The following is a 13341-nucleotide window of genomic DNA, read 5'->3' on the forward strand; positions in this document are numbered from 1 at the left end:
AAATACATAAATCATTTGTCATTTATGAAAACATCATTATTAAAGCCCTTCTTCCTCCCTGTACCTCGTGAAAACCATGTGTTTGTACCGCTTTTTAAACTGGATCATGCTTGGACATTGCTTGAGCTCCACACCCAGTCTGTTCCACAGCCTCACTCCACAAACTGACAGACAAAAACTTTTTAGTGTTGTATGTGCCCACTGATGTTTTAAGTTGAACTCACCCCTCAGATTATAACCCCCAACAACATAATTTGTGCTGTTTGGAAATGAACTAGGTCAGTGAATTTTAATATTTTTGATTTTAAGAATAGTGAATTTGTGTGATCTCTATAACCGGTATTATGAATTATTCTTATAGCTCTTTTCTGCAGTATGGATAGAGATTGTATTGTACATTTATAAGTATTGCCCCAAACCTCTGCACAGTATTGTAAATATGGTAAAATCAGTGAACAGTAGAGAATGTGGAGTGATTTGTGGTCCAGAATGTGTTTTGCTTTGCTCAGAACTGAAATGCTTCTTGACAGTTTGCTTTGTACATGTTTAAGTCCACCATCTGCATATATATTATATATAATATATAATTTTAACAATTCAAGAACGGGTAAAATATAATAAAATACTGTTTACAACATAATTACAGTGTGAACAGAGTGAACAAAATAAAGTGTTTTAAAATGAAGCATGACACAACAAAAATAAAAAGTACTAAATCTGTAGACCAAACATATGGTACACATAAAAAAAAAAAAAAGAAAGTAAAACGAAGTTGTTACAGTTTTGGGAAACATACCGTATCTGTCTTACACTTCCTGGATCCGTTTTTAACTACCGAGTGGCTACTCACACGCTATCGACGATCTTTTCCGGGAACAGGAAAACAAGCGGACAGCAGCTTCCTGTTTCCCCGCCCTCAGTCAGCTGTCAGTCGGCTGTTTGCAAACAGTTCCGTCCGCGGGGTCCGTATGGTGTCTGCCGCGGCCCCTGCGCCCCCAGTAGCTCCTCCACGATGGGGGAAAACGACGACAGCGACATCATAGAGCACCACGTCGAGGAGGAGATGGAGAAGAAGGGCACGAGGAGCCACGCAGCATCCTCCTCGTTCCTGGGGAGCGTCAGTCCATCCGACAGAGAGGGCCACAGCAGCACCCAGTCCTCCCACAGACTGCTGGCCTACAGCGACGCCCTCATCTCCATCATCGCCACTGTCATGGTGAGACACACGCACCGAGCCGTGCACCAGGATGTGACCCACCGAGGGTCTGATCCTGCAGAGACCAAGGAGTGACAGGAGGAAGGAGCGGAACACAATTATTTGTATCTGTTTGAGGAGGATGTTTTAAATGTAAAAATTCAAAATATTCCTCAATATTCAGGAAGGTTACCAGTAAAATGTTGTGGGGGAGGAAGCACTCAGATCCTCTACGTAATTAAAAGTACTAATACTGACAAAAAATATCAGTATAATACCAAAATTATATATTACATGTTTTACGTGAGTAAAGGTTTTTAAATATAGTCAGTAAAATGAGCCTAAAGTATTAAATGTACTATATAAAGACTATTATATATAATCAAATTATTATTACTGATGCATTAATGTGTTAGGAGCATTTTACAGTTGTAGCTGTAGCATTTTTACATATGACTGCAACTAATGATTATTTTCACTTAGGATTAATCTGCTGATTATTAATTGATTAGTTTGTAAAAGTTAGTGAGATGATGCAGAATGATGCAGCCCCCTATCTAATATATATATATATATATATGTATATGTACTATTATATATAATGTAATGTGATTGGATTATAATGATTCATCCGTGTGTGAGCAGTGTTGTCAATGTTGCAGCTGGTGGCGGTGGAGCTTGATCCCACACAGGAAACTGTCACAGCAGCGAGAGCAGATGCATAGTTTTGATAAGTAATAATAATATTAAACTATAACAGTATATACATTACTAGCATTTTTGATACACAAAATCTATCTATCAATCAATCAAACCTTATCTGTACAGCACTTTTCATACAGATTAGTGCAGTTCAAAGCGCTTCACAGACTGATGAGCTAAAAAGAAAAGGACAAATCAAGTAAGAAAACTGAAAACGAGATTCAATGAAATACTTTTAGGAAAGTTATAATAACATTAGCAAACAATAACAAACATAAGAGGATTAATAATAAAAGAAAAGATAAAAGAGACAACATATTAACAGTAAAATAAGTGAATAGAATAAAGTGAGTAAAGAATAAAAAACATTTTTTAAAATGTAGCATGACACAACAAAAATCAAAGGTACTAGAAACTACAAAGTGTATTGAGACAAAGAAGTAGCAATAAATACTAATTGTATTAACTACTATGTATCCTGTTTATATCACGTCATATTTTAAGAGGTTAGCTTGACACATGAAGCAAAATACTAATTAATAAAGCAGTATATGTTCTGTGTATATATTATATATTTAGTGACAAATACTTTTAAATTCAAATATTCAGGGTCAGTCATACAATAGAGCTTGAAGTCGCTCCTAACGCTGTTTCACCTTTCCACAGATATTACCTGTTGCTCATACGAAGATGGAGGATAATGAGGTGCGGACTGATTTCAAGGCTTAATATAAATATTTTTTATTTATTATTTCATAATATTATGTGTTTTGAAGAACGTGGAGTGTTGTCACTGTGATACTGTTGAGCCTGTTGCACGTATGTTTTTTCAGTCAGAGTGAAAAGGTTAAAGGTTATAAACCCTGGTGTCTATGTGCTGCAGGAGTTGAGAGAGAGCGTTCAGCTGCTGCTCACAACAAAAATTGCTGTTTACTTAATGACATTCCTGATAGTGACTGTTGCCTGGGCGGCTCATATCAGGTGAGTTAATAATGTTATTATCACAGCAGCTATTTTCAGGTGTGTTCTTTTTATTGATCACGTATGTGTGTGTTCATGTTTCACAGGTTGTTTCAAGTGATCGTACGGATCGACGACTGCCTTGCCTTGCTGAACCTCGTAAGTATTGCTGAGGTCGTTTTGAGTTTATTATATACAGTGAGTTTAGTTTTAAATAACATTCATATTGAGTCTCCTGATGTTTATTTTATGCTTTCTATCTAATCTTTATTTTTCTTATTGTATTTTTTTATTTCATTTCTACTATTATTTTATCTCATTTTACATAAATTTTTTGTAAAATGTTTTTAACATATTTTTATGTTCATTTTATGTCTTTTCATGGTGCTACATTTCGTGTATGAAAGATGCTATACAAATAAAGTGTATTATTATTATTTTTATTATTTATCAAGTTTTGTGTTATTTTGTTTCTACATAATAGGTACATATATTTCTTTCTTTTTTTTAATACCTCTTGTCAATGTGCATTTAATTTGTTGTCCTTTTTCTGCCGTCTCTCTGGTTCCTAGTTTATAAATCTTCCTTACCTGTGGTTCGTCAAATATTTTAGTTTTGACTGGTTTTGGTTATTTTTCATTGTCTAATTGGCTTCAAATCAGATTTTAGCTGATATTACGAAGGCTAATGAGCTTAGCTTTTTTGAAACAACTAATTTCCTAGAAAAAATGCATAATAATTACAGCAAAAATAACATGTATATTAAGGTGGACTGCTGAGAGAGATGAGAATTTTACTGAGTGTGCTTTTAGCACTTTACTTTGGCGACCACACTTCCTTCCTTCTAATGTGAAGTTCTGCTTACGGGTCTATTTCAGGCCTGCATGATGCTGATAACCTTTCTGCCATACACAGTGAGTAAGAGTCAGTGCAGCAGCTCAGTGCAACTTCAGTCAGTTTTTGTTAAAATAAATGTTTAGATGACTGATGTTTTCTTTTTTCTCTTTGCAGTTTTCTTTAATGGCGACTTTCCCAGAGAAAATCCTCGGGATTTTACTGTTTTGTGGTTGTGTGATGGTGATCGGCGTCATTCAGGTGAGGCCAGACAGAAGTGGATTTATCACCTTGAAATTAATAGCTGCATCTTCCTAAATATACAGAACTGTTCTGTTAATTTTGAATGTCAAATAAACACGTGGACCTGACATCAGATGCTTCCAACATTATAGCTTTTGTTTTTTTGTTTTGAAAATGTAGCTTCTGTGTAATCACATACATTATGATCCTGTATCTTTTGTTTCTGTAGTCGGTGATTGTGTTGTACGCCTTCAGTCGCCCCTTCCTGCTGAACGAACAGATTCAGATCTCGGAGAACCAGATCTACTATAAACACCACATCCTCAAAGTCATCATGAGAGTGCCGCTCATGTGCTTCTTCGCCAGCATCTTCTCCTTCATCTTCTTCGAGCTGGTAGGTGGCATTTCTTTTTTCTTTCTTTCTTTTTTTTTTTTTAAATGATGATGTTAATATGTTTTGATTATTGATTTTAATGATTTTCTTTTTGTCTTCCAGTCTTACGTGCTGTTAGCCATTGTCATCTTCCTGCCCTACATCTCCCAGTGTTTGAAGTGGTGTCGCAGCAAAGCAATCGGTAAGCACTACACTTTCACCGGACAGGTAGGTGTATGTTCTTACCCTCTGGTCAGGTGTTAAGATTGAGGATGTAGATTTAGTTCAGAATTACCAAAAAAAATAAATAAATAATCTTGTACGTTTTCAGGTCAGGTGGATGAGACTCCAGACTCCATGCTGTTCTACACCTACCTGCCTAATGAACCCCTCAGTAAAGAGCGAGTGGAGGCTTTCAGTGACGGAGTTTACGCCATCGTAGCAACGCTTCTAATCCTGGACATATGGTTTGCTTCCCTTTATTACCTTAAAGGGGTAAATAAAGACACAGATATAACACGGTGCATACTGTGTGTAGAAAGAAAGGCCATACATGCTAATACTTTTTTATCCCGTTATTTTCAAGAAAAAGGAGATTTGTTGTCTCGAGATAACGGAATAATTATCCTGTTATCTCGAGAAAACAAAGCTCCGTTATCTCAAGGTAATTATTCCATTATCTCGAGATAATGATGTTTTGGATTGTGTCTTAATTTTTTTATTGTCATGTTTAAAGCTGCTTTGAGTAGAGAATCACATAAATCTGGTTCCTTGCTTTCAGTGAGGACAACGTTCCCGACCCAACTGTCGTGAAGGAGCAGTTTGGCGGCAGCCTGGTCGCGGCTCTGCAGGCCTACGGCCCGGAGTATCTCGCCTACTTCGGTTCCTTCGCCACCGTCGGCCTTCTCTGGTTTGTCCACCACTCGCTCTTCCTCCACGTCACCAAGACGACGCGCTTCATGGGCCTGCTGAACACCTTCTCGTTGGCGTTCGTCGGAGGTCTGCCTTTAGCCTATCAGCTGACGCACGAGTTCCCGCGCAACTCCCGCAACGAACTGGAAGCCATTCAGATTAGCTGTGTGATCATTTTCTTCGCAGGTATATTTCAGCTCACCATCTGGGTGGTCGCTCTTTACAATGAGCAGGAAACCCTGCACCCGTATGTGCGGTACGGTGGACGTGAGCACGTGTTCATGCTCGCTAAGCTAGCTCTGTACCCCTGCGTAGCTTTAGGGACATTTTTCCTCACATGTATCCTGAGTAAATTTAGCGCCTCAATTTTCCACCTGATGGAGATCACGGTGCCTTTTGCTTTTCTTGTGTTGAGGCTCTTGGTGCGCGTCGGGCTAGCGCTGCTACGGCAAATCTTCTGTCCCGACAGGCCCGACCCAAGGACTGTTGTAGAGGAGGAAGATGACGAGACGAGGGTGCCATTCAACGCTTTAGTCACCTAGCTAACTTGAAGGGGAGTGGCCACAGAAAATGAAGAAAACTGACAGAGCTGTGAGGCATTACTGCTTAGATTTGTCCTCTCATCAGGAGGAGCCCGTTGGGGTTTGAACCAGGAACAAAATGGAAAGTGGATTCTCCTCGTTCAAATCTCGGGAGGGAATCAGTGCACGTTGGAAAAGATGTGACCAAACACGTTGAAGGCGAATATGGACTCTGTAGAGGTTAAGAAAACACTTAGTGGACCAGAGTAGTGAGGGATACTGACAGCCAAAGCCTAGCTACTCATGAAATTCTTGTAAACCTAACATGCAGAATATACTTATGCTAGATGTGATTAGCAACTTTTTTTTGAAACAACCTTCAGTAAGGTTTTTCCCGCTTTGATTTTATCAATCCCAAAGCGGGAAATGGTAAAAATTGAGAATGGCTGTTTTCTTGTTTTCAGTGATGGCTTCAAATCATGTAGCTAGCTGAATGACTTAGCTTATCGTTCCATTCACCCTGAAACACGCAGGGTCGACAGAGCAGAAAGATGGTTTTTTTTATAATTAGGATTTAAGTTTCTGTGCCAAGTACAGGTCGTCTGTATCGGAGAGACGTGACGTGCATTTGGTGCGTATTTACTTATAAGGCCGTTATTGATAACATACCACCTTCCATTACATCTCTCCCGGTCAGATCAGTTGGTACGCGCCAAAACTCGGGTCACATGATCGGCTAACAGTCAATGTACCGTACCTAAAGTTAATTCTGAATTTGGAAAGACAGCATTTGGATTTGATGCTGAAGACAATATAGTTCTTCAAAACAATGATAGTCTTATAAGTTATCCACATTTTAGAAACAACATTTCAAACCGTCCCAAAACAGAATGCAATTGTTTTAACTTTATTTTTCCTCACTGGATAAATGGCTGTGTTTTAATTATGGCATTTTATATGTTACAGTTTTGTAGTTTTAATTGTTTATTTAAATTGTATTGTGAATTCTTTTTCTATCCATCTATTTGCTCATTAATTGTTTTGTTTTTTTTAATGTACATTCAGGTTTCTCAATGGGACTCACCTGAATAAATAAAAGGTAAATCATTATTTTTCAACCTCTGTTTACCCAGAGATGAATTCCTGATCATGTTCAGACACATTCAACTGCAGAAATTCACACATGACAGCTGATGGTTGAAGTATTTGCTCAAGGGCACGTCAAGGGAAGTTGTTTTGTTTTACCAAATTTCGTCTCCTTTCAGACGTTTTGTCGCGATATAAATGTTTGAGTTGACCTGTTAGACGAACAAGTCACGGAGTGTCGGGCACTTTAAACATTGTACTGAACGGGTAGCGCCATAAAACTTCAAATTGCACTATTTTAAAATGCTTTGATTCAGATATTTGTGTGTACGACTACTAACTGCAATGTAATCCCACCTTTTCAAATATGTCACAAGGACATGTTATTTAAATGACCCCTAAAACTGCAGAAAATTAACTAGTTTCAGGTGTTTTCCTTTGTAAAGTCACATCAATCCAATATTATTTAAAAACACCAGAACAAACTCTGTTTGTGTTGGAAAAGGAGAAGTACTAGATTTGTCCAGAAGGGGTCACTGTTGTTTGTGTTAAACAGTCCTGAGATACTGCTGTGATGATATGCTGTGATTTGACGTACAGATGTGTTTAATACTGACTCAAAGGGGACTCAAACCTTAAATGCACTTTAATGATGGAGAAGCGTTTGTTATATTAAGTCTGGAAAGGAGTGACAACAAAACAAATACTGTTGATGTATCGCTTTTTAAGACAAAGGAAAAGTGGGCGGGTGAAAAGCTTGTTTGTGATTGTTTGGACATGTGTCATTTCATATTTTCAGCCTTTTTTTGTGTTTGTTGTTGTTGTTTTGAATGTCTTGTTTTCAGTCCAGGAAGGAAGCTGCATTTAAAACTATGTGTGGTTTTATTTTATGGGTATTTATATCTAGCATTGGTCAAATCAAAGTTATTTTCCCGATTTGATGGAGGAATAAATACCTGAATTTGTTTGCCTTTCATCATGATGCTCTTTGGATCTGAAACAATTAACATTTTCCCCCAATATAAAAATCTGTATTTGAATATTTTATTCAATATTTTCCAAGCTACAGAAACGTAGCTTCTCTTGAGTCCCAACACTCGCTTCTAGCAGCGCAATCCTTACCCCCCTTTATTTTCCTTTGACATCAAATTAAAACCGTCTTTCTCTCGTTGTCACTCCTCCGGCATAATGTGTTTGTTAAAGTCAGTGGAACAGATTTCTATTGTCAATGCTTGGATGTGTGTTTGTTTGTAATGGCTACATGAGTTCAAACACTGCATTGTTTTGTGAATAAATCTGAAGTTGTTCCTTTAATGTGAAACTAAATTCTTTGTCTCGTTATTTTTTAAAAATGAACATGAAACAGATCATTTAAAGAAAAAAAAAAAACATCTTTATTCACCTCCATACAGTAAACAGCTTGAATATCCCCTAACAACGTATCAATATGTGGTTTATACACAACTTTGTGTTGCCCATATATTAACAGCATACTTCCTCAGTATCATTTTAAATATTATCCACTCCAAAAGCTATAGATTATCATTAGAAAACATTTCTTCTCAAAAGCAAATCAAAAACAAAATATACACAAAATGATCAATTAAAAAGACGAGCGACCAAACATCAGCAGTGCGTCGTTACCTGACATTTGGGGCGTCTGAATCTACCTCTTTCTTTCCTACCTTGACGTTTGTGTTTTACCTTCTTACCTTGAATAAAAATATAAATTAGTCTAATCTGAACTACGACTGAACCACTGTGGAGTCTCGAACGTGCCAATGGAATATTTCAATTCTTAATTATAATAATTATCGATGTATTTAAATGAAACTATGGAAAGTTATTAAATGTACAACCAGTAAAAATGATTGATAATTGATCTGTTTTAGACTCTTCATCAGGTTGGACCAGGAATTTTTTTTTTTTTTTGACATTTTACAGAGAAAACAATAAATCAACTAATCAAAAATATTTAATTTAAAAATCAAATTTAAAATCCATCTATTATTCATGGGAGACACAAAAAGAAATAGTAGAACATGATAATTTTATAACTTTGTACAGTTTCAACATTTCATAGTATGAAATAGCATCATTACATGTAAACTTTAGTTCTTTAAAACACATTAATTTGATGAGTTACGGTGTTTAATTATTCCGGTGACACCCTCGAGACTCCAAACAACAGCTTTAGTAATGTGACCGTCTGTGTTGATTTTTGTCGCCTGTTTTTGGTCTGATTGCTTCTGTCCAGATGTTTACGTGCTTTTTCTTCATCTTGTTGGACAGTGAAGGTTGAACACAGAAAAGCCTGTAAAGCAGTAGTGTGTGTGTTTGAGTTTTAGCTTTACACAGAGCAATACAGCTGGTCCCAAAAATCCACCCAGCAAAACCCCCACCCCCCCGCCCCTCCCCACCCCATTCACTTCCAATGGGGAAAACACGCTAAAATGCACTTCTATGAGGAAACTGAGCAAACTGGACAAATAAATTAAAACATCCTCCTCGTCCAACAACTGAAGGAAGGGAAGAGAATAAAATAAAACTCATTGCACGGACCACGGATGTAAATGTTAGTACCCCAGTCTGCCGCCCAGCTCCCCAACTCTCCTCATTTCTCAGAACAAGGACAGGAAGTCGAAACAGGAAGGACACGACCGCTCGGACCTGGACCCTGGAGCTTTTTCTCAGTAATAAGAGGAAATCAGTGTTAATCAGACAGTGCTTTGGTAAACATTTATCTCTGGATTCAGTCAGAGAAATCTCATCGCAAACGCAGCCTCGTTACACGCTCATGATGCATCATCTGGTTCGTCACGCTGGTGAAACTTGGTTCATCAGACGTGCAGCAGATTTCGTGCAGATTTTAACGATCCAATCCAAACTTCAACTTGCATAAGATTAAAATATTGCTCATATAACCATCAGAATGGATCAGATTTTTTTATATACTTGAACATATGTGTAAATACAGTACTGCCTATACTGTATATACGCACATATCGAACAGCATCTCGGCTCCACGTGTACTCAGATCTTATCGTCGATAACATCTTCGTTTGCAAACTACATTCAAAACTTAAATCATACAACAGTGATTTAACGTGTAAGAAGACTAAAATAGAAAGTTTTTCTTCAAGAGCTTAACAAACATGGAGGATGTGGGACCCTGTCAGAGAGGTCTGATGGGTCCTACGCCCCCTCCAGCCCCGCCCCCCTCCCACCTCCACCGCTACAGTGCAACTAAAATCATTGGTTAAATCGATAAAGGAAGCACGGTCGTTTATCTTTAAAGGACTAGTTCACACATTTTGGGAAAAGTGCGTATTTGTTTCCTTTCAGAGAGTTAGATGAGAAGAAATTCAACTGAGGTCATTATTTTCATTGGAGCCACACCTCGGCTATTTTCCACTAAAGTTAAAGTAAACTTTAAACTTTTGCCCCCACAGTTCACATCTCATGGGGTCGTGTCGTTGATGGCAGTAACAATTTTACTCTATTTTAGACTTATGATTTCCTGGGACTAGTTGCACAAAACACCTTAAGTTAAGATTTTCCTTCAAGTCTGAGTTAAGTTTTCCTTAAAATAAAAATGGTTGCACGAAAACCTTCAAGTCTTCTCCTTAAGGTTTTCTTAAAGTATTTAATATTTTCTCTTTATCTTAGTCTTATACTTAAGAATCATTTAAAGTTGATCAAACCGTTGCTCAGAAGAAATTAGCAACAAAACTAAGAAAAAAACACTAAAAGTGCCTCTTACTCTCTTATCTGCAACGTGACCTGGTCTACGGTGATAAATCAAGGAAATGAACTCATCCCAAGAGGAGTGGGTGAACCCGATGGACACCCTTAGCGATTAGGAATTGATTCTACAGTACAGATTTAACCGGCAGTCAGTTTATGAGTTGTCAAACCGTCTACGAGGTGGATTACTCAGCTTTCCGAAGCTGTGCTCGTTCCAGCTCCTTCATTATTAATGGTTACGGATCTTTCCAGTCAGTTAGTTGAGGTATTTCATGTCCACAGTAAAGTGACCAGATTTCTGAAAGGAAGACCGGGGATATTTCCAGTTCAACAGTCAATATATTTTTAATATATCCAATGTTTTTACCTATTAAATAAAAAAGAGGAACAGTCCCTGTTTCATGTATTTTCACCGTGGTAACTGTTGTACTCTGTAAACTATAGTGAAGGAGGACTGATAAAACTACAACTCCCTACCTTTGAAGCAGTTGTGAGGTCTGAGTGCCTGTCTAATCCACAATTATTTATATTTCTTTAGTTCGTAAGGGTCCAATATAAAAACTATTTCTTCAAGTTCTGGCTGGGGGGCTTTGTGTATGTTTGTTTTTATTAGTTTACTGCCCCGTTATGAACTAACTAACCAATGAGTGAGCCAGCTGACGTTTTCTTCGCCTAGAAACAACACAAAAAAAAAGAAGAAAGAACTCTAACTCTATTTTGAAGGTTTTAGCTTCATTTCTGAAGGTGCAATAGCTAGCAGCCCCCTCTGTCGGACTCCTGCTCCAGAAAACAGGGACGTCTGGTCATCATAGTCGACACGACAGCGGTGTGCCGTGTCGCTCTCCAAGTTTAAATGCTTTAAAAAGTGAAGTTCCCGTCAAAACAACAGGAGGATGAGACAGCAGCAACTCCCTCAGCTAAGGAGAAAATAAACTTTAAGTGTTTGTGCAACTGGCCCCCTTGGATCTAGGTCACTACACTGTCTCTAAAAAGCTAGAATGCTAGTCGTTAGCATTGTAGTTAGCTCCTTTATAAATGTATGGATCTGCTCTTAATTCTGTGCATTAATTCTTATTAACTGTTTGCACTTGTCTGATTACTGTGGCAAGAAAACTATGGGAAGTTACTGCACCTAGCCGTTGTTAACTGAGGCTAGCATTTTCCCCCCACTTCCAGTCTTTATGCTAAGCTAAGCTAATTGCCTCCTGGCTCTCGCTCCACAGAGACTGGAGTGGTATCAATCTTCTCATCTAATCCTCAGTAAAAGAAAAAACCAAACAAGCATGTTTCCCAAATGTCAAACTCTTCCTTTAAATTCTTATTACATTCTCTAGTAAAAGTTCACCCTCTAAATAAGCAGCAACCTCAGATCAAATCTACATCCCTACCTGTTAAAAATCTAATTTGTTCATGCTAAAGGCTACAAATGAGTTACATCTCCTTTTTTTGTTTTGCATATTATTCCTCATAGTTTAAAAGTGTTCTTTTTCCCCCAGCAGGTCACATGAGTAGTTATTATATATTAGGTATTTGTTCAGCTAAATATCTTCAATATATCTATCTATGTACAATACATTAACTTGCGTGTTGAGTGCACAGCTGATGCTCTAGTGTCTGCGTTAACATGCCTACAGTCAAACATTATTGACTCAACATTGTGCGAGTTAGTTAAAGAGTCAGACAGAAACCTAAAAGCTAAGAGTTCACGCTGTGGAAGAGGAGAATAAACATGGCTTAGTTTAGCAGAAGCCCGGGACAGGACTCGCGAACATGCTACATGTTTTTTGTTGCGCTGTGAGGTTAAGATCATGAAATAGAGCATAGTCTATAAAACAGTGTCTACAGTATGTTCGACAACCCTGCTGCGTCGTTACTTCCCCCGCACCCCGAAAAACCCCAGAAAGACGAGTCTCAACAGTCTGTTCGCTGTAGCTCAGGTCCACGTGCCCAAAAAAAAAACAAAAAAACAAAAACAAAATCTGGGCCCAGTTTATGCTGGTAAAAGCTTCTTAAATCCGTGTGTTCAGCTGAAGTCAGTGCAATATTTGCGGTCCACGGGGAAACCGCACATCCACCATCCACCCTGCGCTGAGAGAGCCGTGTGCTTTAAAGTCCGTTTGTGTTTGATGAGACGTTTTATCTCCAGTCTGTGAGTCTTCAGGATGGGGGGCTGCCTGTTCGCTCATGAGGCGTGTCATAGTTTATGTGCCGGTCCATGTGGGAAAAGCAACGAAGCCGGCCCGTTTTTGTTGTTGTGTTGTTGTTGTTGTTGTTGTTTTTTTGTTGTTGTTTTTTTTCCTTTAGTTACTACGAGGTTCTTCCACGTAGTCTGTAGAGTCGTGATTTTCAGCTGGTTGGAGTCGAATGAAGAGGCGGCAGGATGACGACGGACGCTCTGAGAGACGCCTGGGATCACACACACACCATACGGGCATACTTAAAGAGTGTGTGTGTCTGTGCGCGTGTGTGTGTGTGTGTGTGTGTATACATGCTTACCTGACTTAAACTCTCCAGACCATCACACACTCTCCACCTCTCTCTCTCTCTCTCTGTCTCTCTCCAGTCATCACCCCGTGAAGCCGGCGGCCTCTTCACTCAGCCTGGGCGGCGGCGGGGGGCAGCATGCCCCTCTCTCTCAGCTGGGAGTGCAGTGTGTGGAAGATGCTGAGCTGCTGCTCCGGCTGGAGCATCAACAGCTGCTGCAGCACCTTGCTGGGGTTCGGGCCTCTGCAAAACAGCAATTACAAATATGACAACAGTGGAAACAA

The 13341-nt window shown here is 38.8% G+C and overlaps 2 protein-coding genes across 3 annotated transcripts in view; one reads left to right on the forward strand and one right to left on the reverse strand.

The window, feature by feature from the left end:
- The first annotated feature begins 917 nt into the window (after positions 1–917).
- Positions 918–6096, forward strand: tmem175 (transmembrane protein 175). 2 transcript variants are annotated; one of them, XM_022753788.1, is made up of 10 exons: positions 918–1216; positions 2564–2602; positions 2781–2878; positions 2965–3016; positions 3736–3771; positions 3869–3952; positions 4164–4328; positions 4431–4509; positions 4639–4774; positions 5089–6096. In XM_022753788.1, the coding sequence occupies exons 1-10, from the start codon at positions 1013–1015 to the stop codon at positions 5759–5761; spliced, it is 1566 nt and encodes a 521-aa protein (XP_022609509.1). In that variant the 5' UTR covers positions 918–1012; the 3' UTR covers positions 5762–6096. The 2 variants fall into 2 exon arrangements, with proteins under 2 accessions (XP_022609509.1, XP_022609510.1); XM_022753789.1 differs by lacking the exon at positions 2781–2878 and having other exon boundaries at positions 1176–1216.
- Positions 6097–10429: 4333 nt separating this feature from the next.
- The window catches only part of LOC111228020 (phosphatidate cytidylyltransferase 2-like), a 35496-nt gene continuing 32584 nt past the window's right edge, over positions 10430–13341 (reverse strand). Inside the window, exon 13 of the mRNA XM_022753790.1 lies at positions 10430–13300. Coding sequence (XP_022609511.1) covers positions 13165–13300 — 136 coding nt within the window. The 3' untranslated portion in view covers positions 10430–13164. The remainder of the gene's footprint in view (positions 13301–13341) is intronic.

Source organism: Seriola dumerili, unplaced genomic scaffold, assembly GCF_002260705.1.
Source record: "Seriola dumerili isolate Sdu_G_001 unplaced genomic scaffold, Sdu_1.0 BDQW01000193.1, whole genome shotgun sequence".
Taxonomy (NCBI): domain Eukaryota; kingdom Metazoa; phylum Chordata; class Actinopteri; order Carangiformes; family Carangidae; genus Seriola; species Seriola dumerili.

Coding starts and splice junctions, on each gene's coding strand:
- tmem175 (XM_022753788.1), top strand. CDS start 1,013: ATGGGGGAAAACGACGACAGCGACATCATAGAGCACCACGTCGAGGAG. Junction 3,772..3,868: donor TAACCTTTCTGCCATACACA/GTGAGTAAGAGT, acceptor TTCTCTTTGCAG/TTTTCTTTAATGGCGACTTT. Junction 3,953..4,163: donor TGGTGATCGGCGTCATTCAG/GTGAGGCCAGAC, acceptor TTGTTTCTGTAG/TCGGTGATTGTGTTGTACGC.